This window comes from Apteryx rowi, unplaced genomic scaffold, assembly GCF_003343035.1.
Source record: "Apteryx rowi isolate R43461 unplaced genomic scaffold, aptRow1 scaffold_16, whole genome shotgun sequence".
NCBI lineage: Eukaryota > Metazoa > Chordata > Aves > Apterygiformes > Apterygidae > Apteryx > Apteryx rowi.
In genome coordinates this window covers 3565315-3592712 of record NW_020447863.1, presented here as the reverse complement: position 1 = coordinate 3592712, position 27398 = coordinate 3565315, and the positions used below count along the sequence as shown (strand labels likewise).

General features: G+C 44.9%; 1 protein-coding gene across 1 annotated transcript; it reads right to left on the bottom strand.

Annotated features, from left to right (window-relative positions):
* Window positions 1-479: 479 nt before the first annotated feature.
* On the bottom strand, window positions 480-22962 carry TNFSF8 (TNF superfamily member 8). The gene is given in 5 exon segments (XM_026059770.1): window positions 480-5984; window positions 6534-6605; window positions 14990-15035; window positions 22673-22893; window positions 22896-22962. Coding segments are annotated over 5 exon segments (804 nt in total). The 3' UTR covers window positions 480-5586.
* Between the last annotated feature and the right edge of the window lie 4436 nt (window positions 22963-27398).

The following is a 27398-nucleotide window of genomic DNA, read 5'->3' as shown; positions in this document are numbered from 1 at the left end:
CCATTGCTAAAGCCCCGGATGCACTGTCTCACAATGCAGTCAGGTTTCTACATGAAGAAAATACCCTTTAAATATAAAGGCTCTGATATACTGCATACAATTCTGCTTGCCAAAGGCAAAAGTTCTGTTCTTCTACCACTGTCAAGCTTCAGGAACTCAACTAAAGCCCCTAGAATTACATTCATATAAAGTTTTGATGTATTAAAAAATTACATATTTTCATTTTTAAGCACTTTCCCCCTTGAGCATAAGCTTTAGAAATACCTATTTTCAGATTATTCTGTATGCCAATATTCGTTAACACCCATGGAGTTAGAGCCTCAGTAGACCTCATTTAACTGTTTAAGCATTTTTTCCAATTCTTCAGGTTTCTTTGGTTTCCTTCCTYCCCCCCCCCTTTTCTTTCTATCTTATTTGCTTTTTCCATTCATTTTAATGAGGAAAAAGAAAAATAGAGGCAGAGAGGGAAAGAAGCAGAATAATGGAAACACAAGGAAATTAAAAATATATAAACTGAAGGGAAGAAAAAATTGCCAAATATTTATTAAACAGTTTTAGATGAACAAACACTCCTTTCAAAACCTAAGTACTAAATTGCTGGATAATTCCAAAATGTTCATTTCCCTCTACTGGTTCTGGGCACGTCCAAGTGAAAAGAGGTTGGTAGAAGTGAAAATAACCAAAGCATGAATAACTCCTTTTTTTTTTTCATCTATAAATATAACAATTTACGCAGGACTGAACACACAATTCCTGAACTAGTCTCCAACATTATAATGCAGCTGGCACTTGCATTTTGCCTTACAGACATTCTCYACTGGAGAGCCATGGGCTCTCCATGGATCACGCACAGCCTCAAGGCATAGGTAGCTTTCTGTAGGAAGCTCAGAAAATGTCCGTGAGTTATCAATACGCAGATTAAATCCTTTTTCAGTAATCTTGTGGCAAATGGAGCTGCTGAGAACGAGGGCCTGGGGTGTCTAAGCCTGCTGGGACCCCTGTGGAAATGCCGGTCCTGCACCTACTGGTGACGTGACTGAGTAAAGACTCCCCCACCGAGAACGGCAGTTTGCAGCATCTAATTGAGGCAGTTAATTTGGGTGCTCTGACTCACCTCCTGGAGCTTCCTGCTTCACCACTGACTATATAGGAAACGAGGAGCCTAAATTTAGATGCTGCGAACACGTCTGAAGGGAAATGGTGTACCAGTACTGCAGGATATGGCATCTCATAAAAAAGTCAGCAAATTTACTCATGATGCACAGCATCCTCCTCTTACAACAGAGGAAGGGGGTTGCTGCCTGCAGGGAGACCTTTGCGGGTGAAAGTTGCGTTGGGTGGGGAGTTTGTGAAGGCTCTGGCCCAGCACAAGCGTCTTGCACCAGAGCCTGTGCTTCTGGGAGCTCAGTCCTTCTAGCGCCACGAAAGGGTCTGAATTTCAGAAAGTGCTGCGCTTTCACTCTTTGGCCCCTGCCCCCTTCCACCCCAAGTCCTCAAGCTCCTGCTATTAGTCTTGAAAATAGAAACTGGAARTTTAGGTCGCTTAAGCTGAGCTCCTCTGGGGCTGTGGGCACTGCTGCAGAATGGGCTCTTCCAAAACACTTTGCCAAGACTCTGTATCCTCACAGTCCATCGTATGTTCTCACAATTGAACCTTCTTTAGCCAAAAAAAACAGAAGCTAGAGGGGATTTTGAGGACACAGAGCGCAGCTCCTGCTGTCACAAGTGTTGCTTGTCAGAGGTTACGTTTTTACAGTGGTTCCTCCTAGAGAAGCTGCCTGTGCTTTGAGGCTTTCCCTTGCTCTTCGCACTGAACACAGGTTATATCACTTCCACTCTGGAAAGGCACCTGTCAGCCAGGCCCATATAGAGGTCCCAGAAAACCAAGGTCTCTTATTTATTCAGGCTCTTTGTTTGCTTATTTGTGTTGATTAGTCTCTTTCTTCCTTAAATTGCAAGATAGGGCTCATTAAAATAAATAGAACTGCTGGTAATCTTTGTATCTAATAGCATTATGAAGAAAAACAATGTTAAGAGCATAAGTCAATGGCCCAGGCTTTTGCAGAAAGCTGTTTGCCCTCTGAAGAAATTTGCATGAGTAAGAGGACTGCAGAGGCAGTGATTTATTTTGCAGAAGGTCAGAACAAAGTTCATGCACTGTTGATCCAAGTGGTATCCTTAAAAGAGGAATGCTGCACATTTTTAGGTAGTACGTAGCCCCTGGTCTGGGCCATGGCATAGTAAAGATTTCACTCTAAGTGACTACAATGTTTCTTCCCTCTCAGAAGGAAGAAAATAAAATAAAACAAAAACAGAACAGAAGTGAATGCAAAACTCCAAGTTCCTCAGTAAGCACTTGTGTAGCCACAACCTAATTTTCGGATCTGAATTTTGAGGAGYCTGGGTTCAGGCCAGTTACATTGTAGATGTCATCAAGCCTCACGACGTGTAATTGCAATCCTGGACTCAAAGTCTCCCCAGCTCTGGGGAAGTTCAGATCCAGCTCTATAAGCTCTGATATTAAACTTGATCTGATTTGGTTTGCTGCCCCCGGGTGAGCTTGGATGGAAGTGTATGGCATTGACTTGATTTCTATTTAAGTGTCTATTAAAATTCCTAGAGTGGTTAACAGCCAGTATTAGGCCAATACTACACATTTTTTATATCAACCAGGATTGTGAATAATGGCGTATGTTAACACCTATAGTTGCTGCTTAACCCAAAAGAAAACAGTTTGAGAATGCAACTTTCTCAGTCTCTGAGAAAGGCTAAGAAACCTCAATGTAGCAGACTTCCTTGTGAGATTKCTGCTGCTTCCTGTTTCTGGTCAAGTTAGCAATAGAGCATACGCACAGAAAGCCACGTTTGCCACATCTGAGGACAAGGGGAGGAATTTTCAAAAATCCTCCGTGACCTCGGTACTTTCAGTAATCCACATTTCTCCAGGACTGAGCTCTGCGGTGGGGAACCGGAGCAGGATCTCCTGTCCCCTGGGACCGCAGTAGCTGAAGCAAAGCCAGTTTCCAGCAGGGACCCTCTGCTGAAAAGCCGGTTGCTGCAAATGGTGAAGTCAAGACCATGGGAACAAACACCCAAAGTGCCTTGCTGTTGACCTTGCCAAAAAGACATGGTATTGTGCAAAGATTCAGCCTGGACTTTTTTAGTATAGGATTGTCGTCAAGAATAAAGAAACTGCTTCAGACAGACTAGAAAGTAAGAAAAATGATGAGAGAGTGAAGTGAGTTGGAGTGTGCCAGAAAATAGGGATTGCTTGGCTCAGGGCTTTGTTTTAATGAAAGCTATTTAACATTCTTATAACTGATGGAAAAATTGCACACTATTAATGGGCTCTCTTTATGGCTATAATTTATTCTTATTTCTCAGCGGCAATGGAGTAGCGGCCAGATTGCTTTATCCTGTGGTATTACAAAGCCTGGAGGCTGAGAAGCTTAGCACTGTTTTGTCATGATATTCTCCATCTGGCAAAATAATAGAATAAAATGATCCTATGCAGAGAGATTTTTTATTTTTCTTAAAAAGAATCGTCTTTCTCCTTCAATTCAAAGCCTTAAGGGAAGGCGGGGTGTGTGKGGGGGAATAAAAATGTATATTTTAATTCATTAGCTGCCTTTCCTATATTCAGTAGCCATGATCCCTGTCTGGAAGACATACTTAAACTTCTCTGGGCACTAGTTGTGTACATCAAGGTGCAGGCAGATAGCAGTTAAAAACGCTATTCAGAGACACGAGAGTTTTATAGGGTCAAAGGGGTGAGGTGATCTCCATGGAGGTTAGAAGGTCTTAAGCAGGGCAAGGTGAGTCTTACAAAATGTGATTTCTTCTCTTTAAGGGGAGAAGGAAAGGAAGAAAGCACAGATTTAGTTTTCTTTTTCTTTTTTCCCAACTGCTCTTAGTGAAAGGAATTTTTTTTTGGCATCGATGTTTATCAAACCAGAAAGTTTTGTCAATTGCTGTATAAACAGGTATCTATATGCTGATATCTGCTAGGTACCTCTAACAGTGAAGCAGATTTGCGCTTTGTGATCCTTTGAAAGCTTTTTGTGTGTTTTGAAGTCACCCGGTCAAAGAGAAGAAACCTCACTGTATGCACCATGAGTCAAGTAGCACAAGCAGCAAATTACTACTGTCAGGAGTATCTCGAGTATGTTCACACAAACCATTCATTAGATAAGCCCGAATGATAAAACAGTTTATGGGTACTGAAGCCAGAAACAGATTTTGTTGCTAACTCCGTGACTAAATGGTTTTATGGAGACGGTTCATGCAGCTCTAGTCATGTGAGGGAAAGAAGGTATAGGTACGGAGGGGAAAAAACAGAGGCCAATGAAACAAACCTTGGTAGAACCTCAGTGACTAAGGGAAAAGAAATGTATTTGGTCCCTTCTCTCCCTTACTGTAAAAATTACATTTCAAGTAAATATCTTTGTGTTACTGAAATGCATAGATTAAGAGGGCCTGAGATTACTGGTTTATCCGTCATTTTCTAAGTTTTTTAGTGACCTAAAGAAGCTCAAATAAAACTCTATCCTCTGGATGGTCCAAGTACCACATCTCTCAGTTGGGGGCCRGCTTTGAAGTCGTCTTTGGGAAAGTTGGAACCTCAGATCTCAGTCTTGGATTTTCAGGAAGTTTTGTTGTTAGATAAAGGTGTGTTTACACACCTCAGTGCTACAGTGTCATTCAGTTTACTGTCAGATAGGCTGGACAAGATTCAAGGAAAACCTATCATAATGAACTTTGTTTTGCAGCACAACTAGATTACTATTTTACTATTTGTTATGGAAGGCTCTAGAAGTCCCAGATGAGAACAGAGGCTAAGCACTGTGCCTATACACGGTCGCTACCTCCAAAGAGCTTAATGTTTAAATAGAAAAGATGTATAAATAGTGAAAAAGGAGACATTTGGAACAAAATCCCATGAAGTCCCTAGCAGAATGCAGCACAGAAATATTTTGCAAGTCCCAAATCTCTTACATCCTGTCCCAGAGCAATAGCTACCAGCCTGTGAGTCAACGATTTCCTCATCTTTGCTTCTGTACAAGCTACCCATAAAGCTGCTCAAGAGTTGCAGTTGCACACTCCAGTTGTAAAGAAAGCATTAATTACGAGCTTTGACCRTTAGCTTTTGGAAAGACTAGCTCAAAAAACTATTGGATATAATTCAGATAAAGAGATTCCCCCATCTCCTGAGCACAGGCACCTTGCCGGCAGTCCATTAGCCAAAAATTCTCAATGTTGCCTATTCTTCCCATAATCTGGTTGGGTTTTGGTCTGTGTTTGCGCAGTATTGTTTTGAGGAACCATTGGCATGCCTGCGGGTTACATGCCGGATAGCCCAACATCACAGCAGTCCTACTCTGAGCCAAAACAGAGTGATCCTACGTCTGTCAGATGCGGGTGCTACAGTGTTTTAGGTTTCATTCTGGGACACTGCCACAAAGTTCCTTGTTTACCCTAGCGACGGAGTAAGATAGGAAATTTAAAACAAGGTTTTGCCTAGTAAAAGCAGGCTACTGTTGTTCAGAGAAAGATAGTCTGGGCAGCCGCGGGGAGGCAGAGAGCCGCTCACATTTCGTCACTGTACCTCAAGACCCCGAGAACATTTTCATTGGGAAGGGAAACTACATTCAAAAATTCAGGCCGATTAAGTCTTACTGATATCCGGTCCTTCACGTTTAGGTGTGTCAAATGGAGCTGGAACAAAGTCTTAAAAGTCTTGTTTTGGCAGGTGTCTGACGCGCACCATGTGGATAACGTCTGCCTGTTGATTTCGTCATTCACAAGGAGCTCTATGTTCAGGTCTCTGGGGTCTTTTGTGCAGTTGTCGAAGTGAAAGTTCAAGTGGCAGTAGATCAAGTAGAGACCTTGTTTCTGTATCACCAGCTCCTCACTCTTGCACTGGATGTCTTCACAAATACCCTTCTCGATCAAGCTCAGTTTTGAACTGTTTGCTGGGTTTGACACTAGAAAGGAAAGCAAACAAATTTTAAAATGAGCCACTGAACTCTAGCGACATAAATTTAGGKTTTTTTTGACTGCAACAGTATTTCCTGGTAAATGGGGATGCCTGTTCTGTGGTTTTCCTGCCAGAAACTCCAACAGAGGGCCCTGATCCCAGCTGAGAGGATCACACTTAAAAGTGGGGTGTTAAGTCCCAAGGACTGTGCAGCCCTTTGGGAAACCCAAAACAAAGACAAGCAGTGAAAATGGCTTTCTGCAATATTCAAGGGAAATAATGGGGATATACACTTGTGTATGTTGCGGGGGAGAAGGTATTTCCTTATTTACATTTTCTTATCAAGTTAAAAAAATATGCCTATGTGATCAGATAGGGGATTTACTGAAACCCCACATTTTCAAGAAAACTAAGGAATTTTTCCTATAAAATGCCTGCTTGATCAAAAAGCTATTTGCCACTGAATTCATTTTGAATAATACAAATAGCCTGCTCTCCAGCCGGCTCTGAAACATGCATTTGCCGTAGCTTGCCCTCAGCTGGGCTCCCCACTGACCTCTCATGTACGCGGCGGCTGTCTTGATCGGGACACTCTGTAGGATTCTTAAATAGTCTTCGGAGGTGTTCCCTGAAGGAAACAACAGATTAAATAACCACTCCAGAGCTGTTTGGGTTATGGGAGATGCTGTCAGCTGCCCATTGCAGTGATCCCCACCTCCTACTGTCCAGCTCAACCTTCAACTCTTCCCAGACGCCCCATCACCGCTGGAGGTGAGGGAAGCGAATGCTTGCTCCATCGCCCGCATGATGGGGTGCAGGACCCATGCCTGGGGCTGTGCGGGGGCCCAGATGCTGGTCGCGGATACAAGCGCTGCTCTGCATCCGAGCAGAATGAAGTGACTGTCTCATCACCACCACCTCRCTGGCTTTTACTCCCCTCGCAAAGCAATGTGTGGAGCTCCCTCCCACCTGAGTTTCCTTAAATAGTTTGAATTGCGTGTATTCTTCCAGACCTGCCTTRTTTAATGAAACAGGGCTATGGACAAACTGCACGTGCAATTGCGGCAGCTGCTCCAGAAGGTCAGTGATCTCCAGCAAGGGCCTGTGACAAACAGCTGGAGCTGGAGCAGAGTGTCCCAGTGCTGCTTTTTACCACGTGCCCAGCAGTATCTGATCCACATGTGGATTTTGTAGCAGCGTTAACTCTATCGGTAAACTTCTAGCAGTCCAAGGCCCTGGTAGCCTATAGTTATTGCTTCAAAAAATTGCATTTCTTATTCTGCTTCCCAGAAATTATGTGGGGATAAGCCTATTTAACCATCCTAGAGGGCTGAATTATTTGCGTGGTACAGTTACAGACAGAGAGCTTTGCACCTGTAGCTGGAACACGGTTCTGCAAATGACCTTTGGGGAGCTTTTGAATTGTTACTCTGTTCTCTTAGAGGCAAAATGTGGATGTCTCCAAGGCTGCAGGTGAAGCTGTTGACTGTTCAGAGCTGAGAGCTCCTGGCTAGAGCAGGCCACACTTTGCTTGTGTGAGGTTCTTCGTACAAGATCACCATCAGAGAGGAACTGTCATGCACCCTGCAAGTGCCTCAGCTCCATGCAGGAAGGAAGCTGGGCCGGCGGCGGTCACGGGAAGGCCCCCAAATCCCACAGCACATGTCAGGGGGGAGACCAGGGCAACAGAGCAGGGGACAGGTCCCTCTAGTGGGGTCACAAGCAGATACATTGGGGCAGCTGTGCCTGCACCCTGGGCCCAGCATCCCCACTCCTGCATCCCTGCTCCTCCACCCTGGGCCCTGCACACCTGGTGTGCACACCCTGGCCTGGCATCCCCACTCCTGCGTCCCTGCTCCTGCATCCCTGGCCTTACACCTCGCTGCTCACCCTTGCGCTTCACATCCTCACCAGATACGTTTCATTTTCTTGTCTGTTCTGTGTAAGCCTTTCCTTGCCCTTCTTACCAAGGGAGGCTTTCAGTGGCTGGCACTGATTATTCCGACTTTATTCTCTGACTGTGTAGAGAACAGGTTATACAGCCCTGTGGCTTTTGTGCTATACCCCACATGCATGTGAATGCAGCAACTAGATACACATTCAGGAAAATAAATAGAGTATATCCCTATGTGTCCTGGGTGGCTGCACCCAGGCAGATGATTATTTCCCGTTGCATTGACCTCTTCTTCTTTACATTTCCTAGCCCTGCCTTGGATGTGGATGTGCCTAAGCAGCTCAGGCAGGAGATCGGGAAAGTCCTGTGTTTTATTCTACAGCTGAATACAAAGAATACAGCGTGAACAAGTTTCAGCAGAGCCATATATAGTATATCAGTATATATCAGTAAATTCACTATATCCCCCTATGCCAGGGTCTGCGTATCACCCAAGTTTTCCTATGAATCAGTTTATAAAATTGGTATGATAGTTACCTACACTACAAGGTTCTCAGAAGGACGGATAAAACACAGAACTAAATTCAGCTCCCAGTTATAACATAAGTAAATCTGCAATAACTCCATGCAATAACTGCAATAACAGATGATATATTTCTTGTTGTTCCTAACATGAACAGTACAGAAAGGGTCTACTAAATGCAGAGCGAGTTAAGGATCTTAATTTTCATAAAATTCCTGAAACTAAGGGTGCAAAAAAGGCAGTTCAAGTCTCCAGACCTCTATGGTGTCTGCTTGGCCTGATAAGAGATTCCTGGTCAGGAGGGTGGACAAGTCAGGGAGAAGCTGGTCACATGTACGAGTCACACTGGTTGATGTTTTGTGACATTGCCATCTTCACACTCGTACCATTGGAGAAGCAGTCTGTGGATGTCTTGAAAGAATTGCAATCTTTTTCTAGATGCATTAACCGAAACTCTCTGGAAGGAAGCAGGTGCTCCCTATGCTCTAAAAATGAATAGGTTGTGTACCAAACTCCCTTGGCTGTGCTGGAAATCCCCGGAGGAAGAGCAAAACTTACTTTCCTGCTGTTAGTCATGTCAATGTAGTTTCTAGTGAGTGTGCAGACACTACGCAGATATGAAGATATGGAATAGGATAGGGAAAAAAAAAAAAGAAAACCCTTCTGGCCCTTGCTCCAGACCAACACTGTTAGAATGGCAGCAGCAGTCTCTGGTAAGGCATATTCAGCAGCCCTGAGCCCACTCACCTTGCGGATGTCCTGCATGAAGGGAGACTATCTTTGTAGAAACTCAGGGGCATTTAAGGGGGTTTTACCCTCTAAGGCTGAAAATCCCCTGCTGCTCAAGCAGACTTTGGAAGCTGCAGCCCTGTAACTTTTGCTAACCCAGCAAAGTGCTGCACCTGCCCACAAGCGGGCTGCTGCTTCCAGGAGCCGTATCCGTCCTGAGCTGTCTCAGGATATTCGCATGGCATCTCTCCCCATCGACTCCTTGCTGATCTGRCTGTATTTCGCATTTGCAAACTTGCACTTACATTCATTGACGTCAGCAAGTTTGTGTGTGTGTGTTTGTAAGCCATTTATTTGGTGACATCAGCTGTGTTTCTGAGAAGACATGGTATGGAAAAAAAAAAAGTTGTATAGAGACATTTCCTGTCCTCACTCTGCTGAGGCAGCTTATAACCATTTTCCAGGTTTATTTCTAAAGTTAATTCTTTTATTTGAAACATTACTGAAACTACCAGAGTTTCAGCACTGATCAGTGGATATGTTCAGCCACATCACCTAATTGGCTTTGCACTAATAGCATGTAAATCGGAAGTAATCCCACTGAAGTCAATAGGATTATATGGGCTAAAAAGTATGGTAAGAAGGAGGAAAAGCAAAGCCACGCTGTGGACTAAGTACCAAGGAGACCATACTGGTTTCACTTGTCCCCTGTGATGCAGGATACACGGACACTGCTCCAGACCAGGCTGCTCCAAGGCTACCCGCTGATAAAGGAGTCTCGATAGGAACCTGTTTAGGTTATTTTGTCCTAAGGAAGCTATGAGAAGATAATTCCCTTTCATCTTCCCGATCCCCTTTGTCTCCCGATGAGCATCCCGAGGGGCAGCCCTGCGGGAAAGGGCCAGAGAATTTGCTTGAGCCTAACGCAGCTTTTGCCCACCGAGCCAAAGGGGATGCACCTCAGGGCTGTGAAACGGGAGCTGCGGCTGAGGCTYGCGCAACTTCCACCCATGCTGCAAACGGGCGAGCGCCTTGTGCAGAAAGGCGGCAGCACCTGGCAGGCTGCGTCTGCCGGGCGTGGGAACGGGAGGGCCGTGGGGCTCGTGGACTGACACGGTGCCGCCGGTCAGCGCCCGGCAGGGCCTGGGGAGAAGCTGCTCAGCCTGGGGAGCTCTCCTGCCTCCTGGCTGCCTCAGTTTTCCCACCTGTGAGATGGGTACAGCAGCAGTATAAAGGGTGTTGAAACCAAGTGGCCTGGCAGAGCAAAGCTTTGCTACCAAGACGGGCAAAGGCCCCCCCACAGGACATTTGAGGCTCCTCCGAGTAGCAGTCATCTCTTGCAGTGCAATTCCTCTGCAGCGCCTGCAACATCAGGGCTGGCTGGAGATTTGAGCGTGGGCAGACACAAGAGCCTTTCAAACACTTGAACTCATCTTACGGATAAATTAAATAAGAAAATTATCCTAAGAGGTAAAGGCCGGTAATACACAGCTTTAACCCCCCTCACCCCCAGTTTAAGTGCCTTTAAAATTAAGCGAGATGATTTAGTCTCTAGCAGTATACTGGAGTTAGCAGGACTGACTTCCTCTTATTTCTCTGCAGTGCCTGTCTGAAGTCTCCTTAACTATCGCTAACTCATCCCCTTCCAGTTGTGTCCTGCAAGCAGCTGCCAGCCAGCAGAGGTAGACAAGTCAGAGAGGACTGGCTCAGTAAAGCAAACCGAGATTTGCGTCCCCAAGTGATGTTTCTCACCTAGGCACTGCTGTACGTGCTCTAGCCTGCTCCTCAGTATAGCAAAGGCTGCATAATTTCATGAGCTATATGTCTATACAGCCCCATAACTTGTGTTTTAAGTATTGAAGAGGCAGAGGACCCATCGTTTGGCATTTGGCAATACCAATCACCTCATTATTAATTAAATAAGAAACCAGCCACCCGTTATGACTAACTTGAATGCGTTTAGCTGCAGTTTCCTCCGGATGCTTGCTTAGGAGGATGCCTGCGCACTTTCTCTAGCATTTGCGAACCCAGGCTTACCAAATTTTTTTTAAGTGAAAAGCACAGCTCTTCTGCCCTGACTTCCCTAAAAGTAGACAGAGTTTCACACACATACATGCCCGCACTGAAGCTGAGAGAATAAAAATCTCTATGGTCTGAACGTGAGCTGTCCGTTTCTGAAGGAGGCACCGTGCCAGGATTAGTGACTGAGACCCCCGGGGGTTTCAGTGGTGCTATGCTGGAATGATGCCAGCCTGGAGGAGACCAGAATTAGTTGCAGCAGGCCCAACTGCGCGCGGTTATACCGCTGCCAATCTGGAACGACTCTCTTTACTTCGTTGGCTTCAGCCTGGTTTACCTTAGTGTAGCAAGGATGTGAGTCATCTGTATTATCTTAAATTCTCAGGGCCAGATTTTTATTTGGGAACCCATTTCCCATCGAAACTGTGAACGGGATGCTTAATTCCCTTTGCTTCTCTGTCTGCCAGTCTTACTGCCAGACAAAAATATACATGGTGTGCGTATGTATCTCTACGTTTTTCCTTTTGCAAATGAGAACAGGTTGTGTTACGTGTCTTTGTGATTCAAATAATAACAGGAAAAGCTAGCAATTGAGGGATACGACATTTATAGGGAAACAAGGCCTGGAGAGGAGAGCTAGGATGTCGTGAGCCCTGATCCTTGGCAGGCCATTACAAATTTCTCTGTGCCTTGGTTTTCCCTCCATAAAGTGAATGTAATGATAATGCCTCTGTGGTATTTATTAGCTTGCGATTCAGTGGCTGTGAAAAGTGGATGGGTTTCCATGGAGAAATATACCCTCAGAAAGAGCGTTTCACAAACATTTATTTCATGGCAAATTTAATTATTTCCYCTGTTGTTCAGCCATTCCACAGAGTATGGCAAAGAGGTTTTCGGGAGACTGGTGTCGTTTTTCACACCAACATTTAATTAGCATCGCTCTCAGCCACTGCTTGCAGATTACTGCAAACCCATCCATTGAGGATTGACAGCTGAGTCAGGAAGGTGCACCCTCCCCAGCTCTGCTTTAGCGTCCACTGGTATTTAGCTAATAATAGAATATAATCTCATCGGAAATCTAAATGAAATACTGCTTGTTTTTTTTTTTCTGTTTGGCTGTTTTAACATTACTGAATTAATTCAGGGAAGTAGCTATGTCTGGGCGACCGTCCATTTACGTTACAGAGCAGTCTCTGCCCGCGGGAACCCAAACCCTTCTCACTGGCACATTCCCGCATCCCCCCTTAGCATCCCCAAGGCGTTCTGCACAAGCAGGTACCACCAGCTTAGCCAGCGCCTGTAGCCTCCCCATCGGTACAAAGGTACACGCAGGGCTAGAGGGAGGCTGAGCGCTGGCATCTCAGCGTTGCTCAGTTTCTCCATCCTTGGCCGCTCTTATAGCTTCGAGGGCAATGTTGTGAACCAGGGGGTGAAGCACACAGCCAGACTGCTCTACCCGCATCTGGGGTGCCTGCGTGGCAGACACCCTGCCGATCTAAATCTCCAGCAATGCTCTGCCTGGCGCCATCCGGCAGCGCCGCGCCGCGTTTCTGTCCCTCGCGGCGCGCCGGGACCCCGCGGCGGGTCACTGCCTCCCCCTGCTTAGAAGTCAGCGAGCAATGCCCAGCGCCGCGCGACAGGCTTTCCTGCCGAGGGGGCCTCCGTAAATTAACCCGTGGGATAAATTAATCAATTAGCCCTGCTTTATGCATTTTAACAGAAAAATAAAAGGCCGTTGTAATTCACTCACACTTTACTGCTCCATTATCCTGCCGGAGCCATATAATAGACCCTGACAGGCAATGACAGCGAGGCTGATAAAGTGCTCGCACCCATCKCAAACAGCTTTCAGAGACCTTTCCTGCCTTGCGGGGTTTCTCTCTCATTCCCTCCTCTATCTTTCACTCATGGCATCGTCTYGGATTTACCAGCAGGATTCAGAGCAAGAGGGTGCCTGTAATCGATATTGACCCAAAGACAGAAAGGTTTCCAGCTAATGGAACGACATCTTGCAAATGCCTCCTGCCTGGCAGCTGCCAGTTATTGATGAGGAGAGAAAGCAAGAGGCACCAGCTGGCTGGGTTAAAAAAAAATAATAAAAAAAAATCAATGCACTTCTTTTGGATTAGATAGACTCCTCCTTCCTGCTCTGGTCATGCCAGCATTGCTCGTGCTTTGCATTAAAGTAATACTGACTGACTGACTGACTGATAATGTCTCTGTGGCTCCTCCTCTGTCAATCAGTGCACTCCACTCCGACAGCTTTCACTACTTCTTGCTACCTAGCGGTAAAACTCAGCCATGGAAACCAGCGCAGTTCTGGTGACTTCCCTGAGGTTACGTTGGTTTATGAGAGCGGAGGCTCTGCTCTGGGGTGTCTCTCTGGGGCCGCACCTTCTCGCAGTCACTGCCTGCCTTTTCCATTGCCACGGAGGTTAGAAACAGCCCGGCTGCAGAGGCAGGTGCTCGGCAAACCGTTGGGGAGGGATTAATTGAGGCGACTCGGTGACGAGCTGCAACAGCCTGTGTAAGGGCTCCCTTCTGGGCACCCCGCGGGGCGCGTTGGAGGGCCACAGCGACACATCTACCCAAATGCCCTTAGCCACCTCCGCCTTGTATATCAACACGCTGCTTTATTTCTGAGGAGCTTCAGGTACAAAATAATGCACCAGAAACACTTAGCAAGAYGTAACGACGTGCTTCAGATGATGGAGAGAAACCAATACATGCTTTGGATGTCCTGGCCCAGGGAGAAGAAAATGCCTCCAGTTTTACGTGAATTTTTAAAAAAATGATGGTTAGGCCAATGTGAGGTTCTGAGGTAGGGCACTGTGACATGCAGGGACCACTTCAAGACCTTTGGGGCACGAAAAAGCCCCAAAAGAGCCCTGGATTCAGAATTTCTCCTAGGCAGAGGATACGTTGGCCAGAGGCCTCATTATCCTGATTCAGTGCAAATACTGAGGTGCAGAAGAGCTGGTTACATAGTTAGGACTCTCTGAACCTTGAAGTTCGATTCCCAGTTCTGCCAACCCCTCTAGAGGAACCCTGTGCCTCAGTTTCCCCCAGTGTAGAGTGGAAGGCAATAGCATCTCCTATCCACCTGGGCTGAGTAGACGGTCCTGTTTGCAGTAGGCCAAAATACTTGGTACTAAGGGCCATATAACCTGGGAAGCAATTGCAACAAAATAAATAGGGCTATTCCTGATTTACGCTAAGCAAAAGCAGAACCTTGGCACACAAGTCTCTGCTAGTCTTGTTAGAAAGTTTTCACCTGCTTTGGGCTCCCTGTGTCCATAGTCTGCCTGTTTTAATTTCTTGCTCTGCATCTCTTGCTACTGTTTTCCACTTGCTTCTCCTAGATCTACCCCTCCTCTCCTCCTTTTTCCTGCAAACCAGTAAGAAACACATGACTACTCCAGACCAAGGGAGTTCAGGAGGAGTCAGTTGCTTTGAAACACATGCCGGTGCCTTTGCACCCAGGGCTTGCAAAAACAGGGACGCTACGCCCACATGTGCAGGAGCCAGCCTTTAAACCAAGACTAATAGTCAGACTGATGTTCACATCCTCTGGCAAAAATGCTCTGTTGCAAAAGACATCTCAGGGTAAGTTCAGAAATGCTTGTTATTTCCTCATGTACTGGTTTCCGGAGGTACCGAGTAATCTGAAAGCTTTTTTCTTCTTCTTTTTTTTTTTTTTTTTAAACACTGCTGTGGCTTTTCACCAAGAATAAGCTTTATGTGAAAGGTTAAGATGTGCACAATTAGCTTGACTGATTGTCATCTTGGGCAATATTTGCATTACAGATCAAACAGCTTGTACCTATTGACATTTTAGGTGTCTTACCTGTCCTGATAGGTTTTGCAACACCCTCCGTGGCAGGATCGGCTGCCTGAAAGAGAGGCATGAGAACGGATGGTTATTCGGAGAGCTGGGCATATCAGTGGTTAAGCAGGGCCCAGTTTTAAAAATGGATCTTAAAAATTTCCATTGCATCCCAGGAGGGCAATACAGAGACTGATGCACAAGGAGCCAGCACCAGCCACTGTGGATCATGTGGCTCCTATAGAGACACATGGGTCTGAGGGGGCTTGCTAGGGAGCACAGGCCTCCAGATATAACTTTCTTCACACACCCAAATTTCACCCTCACGCATCTCTCATCACAGCTTGTGGCAGAAAAATGATGCAAGCAGGTGTTTGTGTGGCCTGAAAAGTTCCATTTTTTTCCGAATTTATAAATCTGTGTTGCTGACATGGCCAGCAAGTCTCCTGGTGCCGTAGGAAATCTGTGCAGCTTTTGTTGGGGTCATTTTGGAAGCAAAAGCCCTGAACCCCCCATGTTTTGTGACTTGCAAAGCTTGGAAAGAGTAGGACAGAGCAGGGTTCCTCATACAGGACTGGTGGCCTTTGAGAACAACGTCCATCTCCAGAAAGCCCGTGGGTGGCCAGAAATAGAAGCTGTAATGCCCAGGACAGGTCTCAGAGCAGCGGTACATCTGTCCTGCCTCACAGCTCTTCTGGCTGGGATGTAAACCCAAGGGTCAAGATGGCAGAGGAAGTTGTCCTCGCATAGCAGGAAACATGCCCTGAGTGTGTAAATGTGGTAGACTTAGCCTGTGGTGTTTCATCACACCTCCACCATCCAAATGTCAAATCCTCGAGTGTGTGCTTGCTTGCATATTATTTCCATGCAGGTTAAATCACTGACAACTCACAGACCTGCAGCAATGTCCTTGAGGAGCAAACAAATTCTCCCAACAGACCAGGAAAGAAACTGAGAGTGTCTCAGCACTGGAAACTGTGTGTCATGTCCCTTCGCGCACACACATCAGGGCAGATCCACAGTAATTTTAGTATCAGGGAGTGGTTTTGCTCCCTTTCAGACTAGCCTAAACCAGCTCCTTTATTCTGGATACTGATTACCTGGGGTAATTGTGCAGTCTGATGTAGGCAGCCCAATTTAGCATATTCAAGAACAAGACAGTAGGGAAGCAAGTACTGACTTTGGCAGGACATCTAAAACCTCCTGTGAGCAAGGAGGCAGACCATGTGCCGGTAGGCTGGAGAAATCAAGGGTCTTATGACAGCAGTCTGGGATAAGTACTTTATTTCTGGACATAAATAGGATAATGTGTAGCATGGGGAGAAGAAAGATAGTTGGACAGTAAGAGAAGTCATCTTGTGTCTCTCTGCGGTACTTAAGGTCTTGGCCTTCAATGTGTAAATGTAGTTTTACTTAGACTCTGACCTAACGTGACCATTTTTTCAAATGCAGCTAAAGTACAGACCTGCTTCTGCTCTCAGCAAAACAATATTACCCTTGTGCTCTAATAGCAAAATGCTGTGTCTTGCAGACAGAGTTCGTGCAGGTAGTGTGTGATTTGGGTATCTGTAATACCTGATTTGTTGACTTTCTCTCCCCACACCTGTGTAAGACAGGGGAGAAGTTATCTATATTACAGCTGCAGGAGAGCCAAGGTGTTTCTCCATGTGATCTGCCTACGATGTACAGGCAATCTGCTGCGTTAGGAGCCGAAAGGGAATCTAGAGCTGTAATTTGGAAGAGCAGGGATTTCCAAGCTTTTTGGTCCCCTCCCATAACATCTATCCTCCCAAACTCCCATGGATCCCATGCACACCTATCATCAAATGTGGGACTGAAAACACCCTCAAGTCTTCGTGGTCCCGAGGACCACCTGCCACAGCCTCTCTGCTCCAGCCTAGAGTGCCTTGCATGACGCCATCCCTCCCATCCCGCTCTCAGGGCACGGAGAAACATTGCATTTCAGTGCAATGTATGAGCATTTCTGCCCTCTGCAGAGGATTAAAGGCATTTTTTCAGGAGAGAAAGGAGATGCGACATCCACAACTACATTACACCAAATGAAATCAGACAACAGTCCCACTGCTGCCTGCACAGGAGCTCTCGGTAAAGCAATTGAGACATTATTGTCAGAGCGAGGCGTTCACCTTGTAGACCTCCCTTGGAGACGGCGTGCAGGAAAAGAGTCTGATGACTCGCAGCTTGCTTTGTAGTCAGGGCAACAGGACCAAAATTAAAATATATTAATGTATCATCTTCTCACCAGTGGGTGAAAACACCAGATACTAATGCAATTTAATTAGCGACAATTGAGTAGTTATTCAAATAAAACTTTAGAGCTTGGTTTGAAATATTACTGACATTGCTGTTTTCTTTTCTGACAGCAGGAATATTCTATATAATGCCATAATTTGAAATGTAAAGAGTCTCTCTTGAGAGACTAGAAGCTCAAAGAGATTAAATTCTACTGCACAAGCTCAGGAAAAAAATCATTACAATGAATTTCACCCTGTCTGAAGTGACTTTGGGTGCTGGTAATAAAGGATTTCAGCCATTACTCAGCAAACAGAATAATTTGAGTTTGCTTCATTAGAGAAAATGATAATCAGGTCCTAGTGAAAGCCATTTCTTTCTTCTTTCCTCAAGAAATTTTTCCAAACCAAATCAGACTGGACCCTCATCTGTTATATGGTCAAAACCTTCTTATTAAATGTATCTTGCAATCCCCCTCTCATTAGAAGAAAATCTATAAAGTCAGGCTGGTCCCAACTGCAGAGGAATCGTACACACACACTTAGCAGTCAAGCAACAGCAAAGAGTGAGTGTTGCAAGGTGTTGTTATACCGGTGTTGGCGTATGCCATGATAATTCCTGAGCAGTGATGGGTAAATGAGCTCAGAAAGATGTACTCCCTGACCAGAACTGTTACCTGCTTTTAGGGCTTTAATTCCTGGACTGAAGAAGGGATTGCTCCACTAACTTCAGTGCTTTGGCTTAAGCCAGCATACTGAATTGCAGCTTGCCTTGATATTTTGGGTTATCTGTGAGATATTTGAGCAATCATTCTATTCCACTTCCATGTCTGGCTGTAGCCAGAGCCTGCAATGCCCGAGTGGCATATTCAGGATTTGGCCATTGTAAGCGAATGGTGTGGCTGGAGCCATTCGTCACAGAGGTATGGGCCCCAAGTGGTTTGAGCCCAGTAATTGCAATAAGACACAGATAAGCACCAACATTTCAAGGTGGGCAGGCAGTAACTTGAAGCCATGGTCTTATGGTGATGCTCTGGCAAAAGTGTCATCCTTGGAAAAGCACCCAGACTTTTGAGATTCCTCCCCCAGTTTTCAGGCAGAGGGTTATGGGTTAATTCTAACATCCAGGTCAGAACTGAATAACTGAGGTCTTTGGAGCACGTATCTGCCCCCCAGAAAGTCCAAGAGAAAAACCACCTCCAAAACACAATCCCCAGAAAACTGCACTGGGCCAGCTTCACTAGGGCCAGGTTTCTTCTGAGAGCCAAGCACATGTCCAGGCGTGTGCACACACAGCAGCTCTGCTGAGCGGATCCCAGGGACAAGCTCTTTGGACTACCACCCTCAAAGGAAGTTTTGCAATTGAACAACCTATCATCAGGACACCAGCTGAAAACACCACAGCGATGCCTGGGTTTCTGCTCTCTTGGGGCAGAAAATGAAGGGTCCCAGCTACTGACCTCCAGGACGTTGGTTCATCCCTGAGCCTCGAACTGTCTCATGGTCAAGACAGTGAGGAAGGTAGTGGTGGCTAAGGCAGCTGGCTCTGAGTCACCAGGAGGCAAAGGTAAAATCAGACATGAATCCTGCAGAAAATGTGACACTGTCTCCACTGCTGATGTGGTGACAAGTGCCACGGGAAATGGAGGCCCATCTTAAATTCAGTTATTCCAGTATTGACAAAACCTATTGAACTGACGCCTTTAGACGGCATACAGCTCTTAATTTACAGACTTGTTATGGCGAGAGTCAGAACAGCGCACTCGTCTCCTAAAATGCCTCAGTGGTTTTCCTGCACAAGTTCAACAAGTGGGAAAGCAACTTTCAGTGGAGATTTTCGGTTGTTTTTTCCGCTTCTGTCAAGATTGCCCAGCAGAGGGGGCCAATTAGCATTGATTGTGGCAGGCTAAGGCAGACCTTTTTTTAAGCATACATAAATCACCAAGTTGTTAGTGCAGGAACATGCTAGGTAGTATAGGAATAATTTCCAATTATTGCAGTCCCACTGCTAATGGGGTTTTAAGTTTTAACTGCAGCACTCTTGGAAATTAGTTCAGCAAGTATAAATACTCTACTGACTGTAAGTATTTGCCACTCTGGTGCCTTTACAGTACAGAGAAGATTAACCCACACAGTGTGGAGGTTAAAAACATGAATTCTATAAAACCCAGAACAGTGATGGACTGTCTCAGCATATATGCTTTGTATATTCACACGGAATTTGCCCATAGCACTAAATCTTGTGACTTAGGTGTCAAATACAGCATGCTTAACAGGACATCATAAGATAACCTATGGTTGGAGTGTCATAGTAACTACCTTTGCATAGCACTTTCTGTCCTGAAGTCTTCCACTAGATTTATATATACCTATATACATATACACAAATCCCTATATATACCTGTGTGTGTGTGTGTGTGTGTGTGTGCATGCGTGTGTGTGTGTGTGTGTGTGTATATATATATCCAGCAGCAGTGAAATGCAGCAGGCAGAAGGGTAGAGGTTTTGAGACTCTTAAACAGTATTAAGAAGGAAAATATAGGCAAAGAACCCCCATACAACAAACATTCTTATCCTATAGAAAATGAAAATCACTTCTGAAAGATCCATATAAGTGAATGACCTGATGCCCAGTGTCTGCACAGCTGCAAGCTGAACAACTAAAATGACCACAGCTCTGCATGTGATTCCAAAAAATGACACTTCCCTGGCCAAATATTAAATGTGCAGTGCTGCCCTTCTTGAAAACATGGTATGACGGAAAATTTTTAGGGTGCTGGAAAATGTGAGGGGATGAATATTGTATATTAGAAACAGTGTTTGTTAGGTTTAGAGAAGCAACTCTGGAATCATAGTTCTTTTGTTTGTTTGTTTTGGTCTTTCATGTTGGATAAATACTCAGAGCACCCAGATTTTGGATGGCGAGAACGCCTCCTTTTCACACCGTTTGAGTTTCCCCTTCTCAATGCATCTTCCTTCAGGCTGAATCAGACAAGTGTAAATTCATCAAAAGGGATGAAGGAGATTAAGCAGCCAATTTCCATGTACCTGCAATGGGGTGAGGTGACTTTAAGATCTGTATGCCACCAGAAGCCTCCACTTCATACGGTAGTACCTAAGACATGCCCCAAGGACCATATTGTCCCTGAGACCCTCTAGCACTCCTTTGACCAGAGAAACATGAAAGTTTCTTCTCGGCTCAGCATAAGGAGAGCATGAAGTTACCAGCATTGCACCAGTGGTCAAGGACCTCTCATGCACTTCAGCTGACAGCATCCTGGAGAGAAAATCAGATCATCCCATGGGGCTGATCACTCAAAATGTTGGTCCTCTCTTGAGAAGTTACAAAGAAAATAATTAAGCCAACTGATGATGCTTTACTCCCTACAGCAACAGGACTTAATAGCCACAGGCACTGAATTATGACAACTCCCCAGATCCCTGCTCTGGCACCTGCTTAAGTCAGTACTAAAAGATGCTCAGCTCAAGCCACAACTATATCACCAAAGCAGTTTCTGCCCAACCTAGCGCTGACAGGGTGATCATGAGCCAAGGTTTTTTTGGAGCAAACCCTGGAGTTCCTTGAGGGAACCCCTCTCACAAAATCAGCATTTTTTTCCCTGGTCTGGAAATTCAAGACGAGCCATGGATGGAGAATGACTCTGCTGCTTGTGGACTGAGYGTCTTTTAGCTCACAGAGAGCAAGAACACAAATCACATTTTTACTGCCAAATTCTGCTTGCAGTGTAAAATTGCTGCTCGACTTCCTTGTGTTTCTCACACACCTCAGCTTCCTACTTTCTCCTTCAGCCAAGCTCAGTTTCCAAAGCAGCTGCAATAATGTCATTATTCTTTTAAATGAAAACCCTGACTCTCTCAGTAATATAATTCCTCTGGCAAGTGGTGTAACTGCATTTATCCTGATAGCGAGCTAATTTAATGCTTACTTTCATAACAGGTACAAATGAAAGCCACATTATATAGGATAGCTGTGGCAATTCGGTAATTACCCAGGCTGTAATTTTAAAGATCTCCCTTAATGTCCCACTRCTTATCATTTAAAAATACCTATGTGTGATTCTAACCATGCCCAAACTGCTTCTTTTTTGGAAGAACAGTAATTTCAGGTAAATGACTCCTTGCTGATACAACTTAAAAAAAATATCACTCAAGCCCTAATGGTTCCATTTCTGGATAATATGCATATATAGACACATAAATGCGCACACGATCAATTTAGTAAGAGAAAATATTGTGCTAAAAGGTCATATATTGTTTTCCATGGCCAGCTTCCTTCAGCAGCCCAGAGCTGATGCTTTCCTTCTAAGAATAGCAGCGGAGGTTACTTCAGCACTTAGATTTTGTGATAAGATTTCTAAGCTTATAAAACTTCTAATGTGGCATTTTACCCCAGTGAAGTTTGTGGCAAACTTCAGAAATGCACYCTTTATTCTCACAGTCACCTGCACCAGAAGAAAATACTACCTCTCCCCTGGCTGGAACCACGCTGCTGGTTCCCTGTTCAAACCCAGCCCCACTTCGGAGAGGTCCTCTTTATTTTAAAAAGGTAGAAACAGTTGCAGGGAGAGGCAAGCATCTTTTGTCGGAATTTGCCTCACTTAAATCCTTCAGTTATCGTTGCTACAACTCTCCTTTTGCATTAGAATCACACGCAGGAGCAAGACGGACAAAAAAGAGAGGCACAGTGAACTGCTGCTCCCCGTCCACTGCTCTGAGTTCAAGAGAGCTCTGCTTCACCACATCACGGTACATGCTAACAGACAGCACCGTGGTCTCACCCCTCCACTCAGCAGCATCCCCGTCTCTTTCTTCGTCTAGCTGGGTCCCCCCACTGAAGGAAGCTGAAGGCTTTTAGGCATTCACTACAAAGGTTCTCTCTATTCTTGTTTTTTGTTTTGGTCTTTCCTGTATCAGTATCAGGCAATGTCAGACACCATGTCACATCTAGAGATGCCATGTTTTATGTCTGCCACCAAAGCAGTTAGCAGCATATCAGAGAAACAACTGTAGGCACTGCCAGACCAGACCAGACCATCTCACACCGCAGTTGGTCTCCAGAGAAGCCACAGGAGACCCTTCAGAAAAGGGTAAATAACCAGGTAGTAGACACTGAGGGAGTGATCTCTCTACACCTCTCCTCCTAAGTAGGCTGGACAGAGGATGACTTGAACCTTGGATTACGAGCTTTCCACTTCCATTGATAGAGAAGAAATTGCATGCTAGAAATTAATGTTGCCCATAGAGAAATCACTTTTTTTCTTGAAAGTTCTTTTATCTCCCTCTTTGTTTTGTCCTTCTCACCACTAACTCGTGTGTGTGCATTTATAACAGGTGGCAGTGACTGATTTTTCTGGCACAGGATAATTTTTGGAAAATGGGAGTTTAAAAAAATAAAAGAGAAAGCCAAGGAGTAAAGTTAGAAATTGCTTACCGTCCTCTGAATGACTAAGACCATGATGGTGGCTAACGCAAAGACGAGTAAAGCAACAAGGGTAGCGATGATGAAATACAAACATGTTTTGTTAGTGGCCCCAAGCCTCCTTGAAACGGTGTCTTCGGTCATATGCATGGCTGATTCATGAGAGTCCTTCACCTGAAAAAGAGTTTGCTCTTGTGCCGAGCACATTCTTATATAGCTCTCAGAGTACTGCTCTGTATCTCCCCTTGATCAGATTCAACTCGCAGCCCATCTCTGTTCCTGGCAGGATTTTCCCCCTTCATCCTGGCTCATGTGATCTGGAAAAAAAACTTCATCATTTGTGGTACAAAGAAAGAGGGACCTGGGGGCGTGAAGCAGGATGCAGCTGTGAAGAGGGGAAGGAGCTTCATGTTCTTGATCAGGGATTTCGCGACGGCAGTCTTGTATGCTGCATCGGAGGTTTCTGATGTCAGAAGGTGAATAGTTACCCAGATCAGTCCCCCCTCCCCTGCCACTGGCTTTCTGTGAAATGGAGTGCTATGCAAATTCTGTTTCGCTTTATACTCAGCGCAGTTGCAGTTCAGTACAGTAAATCACCCCTGAATACTGCCTTCCTGTTATACAGAGTAATCTCTTCTTATTCTTAGTAGCATCCTAGCGTTGCGATCTCCAGAGGTCTGGGTTCAGATATGACCTATGCTTTGAGTTTGGTGACTGTTGCTCCTGCCTGCAAAGATCTGGAGATGCTGGGTGGGATTCTCAGTGAAGCATTTCATAGAAAAGTGTCAGGAAGGTGTCTTAGATGCAGGACGCAAGTTCCAGGGAAAGCCATAGCAAGAAAGCAATCACATCAAAATAGCTGAAAGGGTGATGGCAAGATGTGCCCACAGAGTTCTGGGTGTCTGTATTCACTGTCGAGTCCTGAGTTATTTGCAGTTGGTGAATTAATTCTGATTTCTACTTTGTCCCTGAGACCCTCAGATACTCTAGACTAGGACTAGCTCCCAGCCATGGGGAATTGCCACAGAACCCAAATGAGATTTCTTTAACTGGGAAAATCTCTCTTCCATTCCAATGTGACATGAACAGTAATTGCAAACTCTGCATTTTTTATGAGAGATGACTCCTTGCTTTCTGGTTTGCCCAAATCTAAAGTTACTTCTGTGTTTTTGAAAATTTTTGCAGCTAGATACATGTCTTCTTTTGATTTATATCTGTGCAAGCCTGTTAACTCATGGAACATGATCAAACTGGCTAGGTGCATTAGTTGTACCAGTTCACAGTTCAATGATATAAGGACATAAGAATGGCCAAACAGGGTCTTACTAATGGTCCATTTAAATCAATATTTTGCCTTCAGCACAGAGCAATGAGAGATGCCTTAGGAAGACTATATCAGAACAGGAAAAGCAGGTAAACTTACTTCTTGAATGAAGCACACTACAAAAGCTCTTATAGATTTCCAAAATTATGTTGTTCAGAGAAAAAGCATCCCTCTATCACCATGGAAACAGGTGCTATCCATTTTAATCAGAGAAAAAGGGAAGCATCCTTCTGTCCATAAAGCTGAGACAATAGTGTAACACCCTTGCTTAGGGCTTTCTCAGTAAATTGGTCACTCAAGGTTGGATGATGTGGATTTTCACCCACAGAGACCTGCCTGGTGGGTGCAAAACTTTTGTGCAGCTGCTAACAGCAGTGGTTCTTGCTTGTCCTGGTTTTCACTGGCAATTAATCTTGACTTGCAAGGAAAAGACTTGCACATTCTTGCCAGTGAAGGGCCATTTGAACACTTAAACCAGTCGGTCCTGTACAGCAGCAAACCCATGCTTTGGGAAGCAGACCATGGACCTCCCCTAACACAGTCATTGCTACAGTCATTGCTACAGTCCTTGCTACCCTGTCAGTCCTCCCTGACAGTGTGACAGCTCTGAAAAGCAGGAGGGAGAATCCAAGCTAAAAAAGATCTTGAAGTGACCTGCTAGCATCTCCTATACTTGAAAAGATGGTTCAGCATCTCTTGCTCATGGTGGATTCCAGGTATATACCTCAGCAAGGAAGATGCCTTGCTAAAGAGGAATAGTGGTGGTGTAGTTTTAAGGCAGTTTTCTGGTTATGAAGCTGGGCTTAAATCCAGAGGTCTGGGAAAAGCCGCATGGTGAGTCAGGCTCTGTGTCACCTCGTCCTCTGTACCATGAAGAGGGTGCTGTTCTCTGTGGGCTTGTGGGCTTCTATGGTTGCACAGGGATTTGCACGGTCAGCTCTCCAAACTCTAAAATGCTTGTGCTAAATGTACTTATTAGTAGGCAGCCAGATACTACGCTGGTGAAAACCGCAAAAGAAAGAGATTAAGGAAGACCAGTGAGGGGAAAAAGGGACAAATTCAGCCCCTGTGTAAAGAGGTATAATGCAGATTACATTTGGCCTGTTACTTTCTAAGCTAAATTCAGTATCAGCCCACTCGTATGGCATTGAAAAACCGCAATGTTTAGACTGATTTCTTCTGTTTCCAGGTGTGGCTCAAAAAGCAGAATCTCTCTGACAAGTGTCAGAGCCCATCGCAGCCCTGAGCCAGCAATGCCAAAATCTGCTGGTAAGATCGCGTAATATATGAATGCATGGGAGCACAGAGCATCCACTCCTGCAATGATATTATGCAACAGAGAATTCCAAAATAGCAAAGGTAAGCGCCTAAGGCTGTCCTAAGTAAGGACAGGATTGATGAATGATTCCCCTTTTGTGTTGGAGGAAATATCTTGAAATGTAGCTAAAAGGGAAGCATTCTGTTAAGGCAGCTAGTAATTTTTAAGAGGTGAGTGTTACAGGATGAATGAATACTTCTGTAACTTTCTCTTAGGCAGTAAATAAACAACCTCACATCTTCATTAAACAGGTGAGCTTGGGGTGCTGTAGCCTCTATCCCCAGGCCTGTAGATGGTGAGGAATTTTCAGAAATAGCTTTAGTGCAATGCTCCATTACCCTTTACGTCCTAATAACTTCACTCTGCAAACCCTGTCCTACTCTCTGCTTAATTATGTAGTGTCTGATTTCCAGGGCACAGATCGCTGCTTCGGTGCCTGCTGACCAGCGTTGCGTCCATTCTCACGAGCTCTGGTTCGAGAGGCTGAACAGCAGGTGTTCGCCCTGTATTTGCATTGGCTCTTTAATACGAAGCACGTGCTGCAGCCTTGGCAGCAATGATCTTTGCATAAAAGGACAAAGAGGGAGAAAACAAGTGAACCACAAAACCAGAAATTCTAATTATTTCTTGGTAGAGTTTTCAAGTGACTCTGTTTAGCAGAAAAATACAAAATATCCCAGCCCCTTCTTAATATTTGTTTAGCTATTTTTCAGCTGAAAGAAACCAAACTTGCTGAGAACTGAAAACCCATCCATGTAGTCGATGGAAATTTACCCTCGCTTGAAGTCTGTGAGAACTGAAAACCTTCCTGAAAGACACTAATAGCCAATTCTTCAGAGATACTTGGGAACCCCAACTGCCACTGAAATCCAGGGGCGCTGAGGGCATAGATATCTTTAGGACTCTCTGTTTCATCCTCCTCTTGAATTGGGTCCATTTCTCATGAAAACCATCGCTCATGCTTATATGTGTAGTTTGCTGCCAAACTCTGGTCCTTAGCTTTTAAAGATCTAAGCTAGCTCAGAGAAAATGCACCATACTGTATTTTTCATTACCCAAACAGATTCCTAGAACAGCAGTGATGATGACAATTAAGTGTCTTTCTTACATAGCAAATGTATGCTATTAGCTTCTTACCTCCAAAGAGAGACCCCTACTCTAACCTCTTCCCTTAATGATGATAGTGCCATTTCAGCTGAAGTGTTCTTGAGTCCCCCCMCACACACATATGCACACACATAAACACACGCAAACACACTCAGGCACTTGTAGATCGCTTGAAATGGAAATGCAAAATCAGTAAACTGAGGTTACTGCAAAATGCCATTAGTACTCAAGGTATGAATCACAGGTTCTTAAGTTTTCTGCGATGACTCACTCTCTTGTATTGTGCTCTGGCGTATGTTTGTACCCCACGTCTCAGCCCGGGCTGAGGAAGATGGGTGCTTGGGCCCAGATCTTGTTCCTGAGCACAAACTACCACCTCGCTCCTGAAAAATGCTGCAATATTTGATCCTACGGGAGTAACATGTGAATTCTCATTTGGGGAGCAGAAGAGGTGCAGCCCACCTTGCCTTTCAGCTTCTAGTACACAGTGCGGTATATTCCCCATCGGAGGGGGAGATGAAGCTGGGCAGTTTCCAGACTAGAAATGTTCTGCCATTAATTGGAAGCGTAGAGAACCCCCCACTTCTGCCAGGGGAAAGCACTACAGGTAAGATTTTCAAAAACATAGTGTAGCCTCATTCCTATTGAAAGCCAGTAATTTAGCCTGGAACAAAGATTTTTTTTAAAAAAAAAAAGGCAGTTATGCGAATCGGTGCCTGTTGTGCTCCTGATCCAAGCTCGGTCACAGAACAAAGTAAACGACACTCCAGTATCATACTCTTAACATTGTYGTGATGATATTTTTGGCCATTGCCATAAAACAGGCTTTTGAGGGAGATGCTGTGTATCTGTCATCCAAGCTTTCATAACTTATTGGAAGGTTTCCATGAATGGAAATGTTCTTTTCCCATTTTGTTTCTCAAACAAAAATACTGAATAAAAATAGACATCAGATGGGAATAAAATAAGAGAAAAAAAGAAAGGTTAGT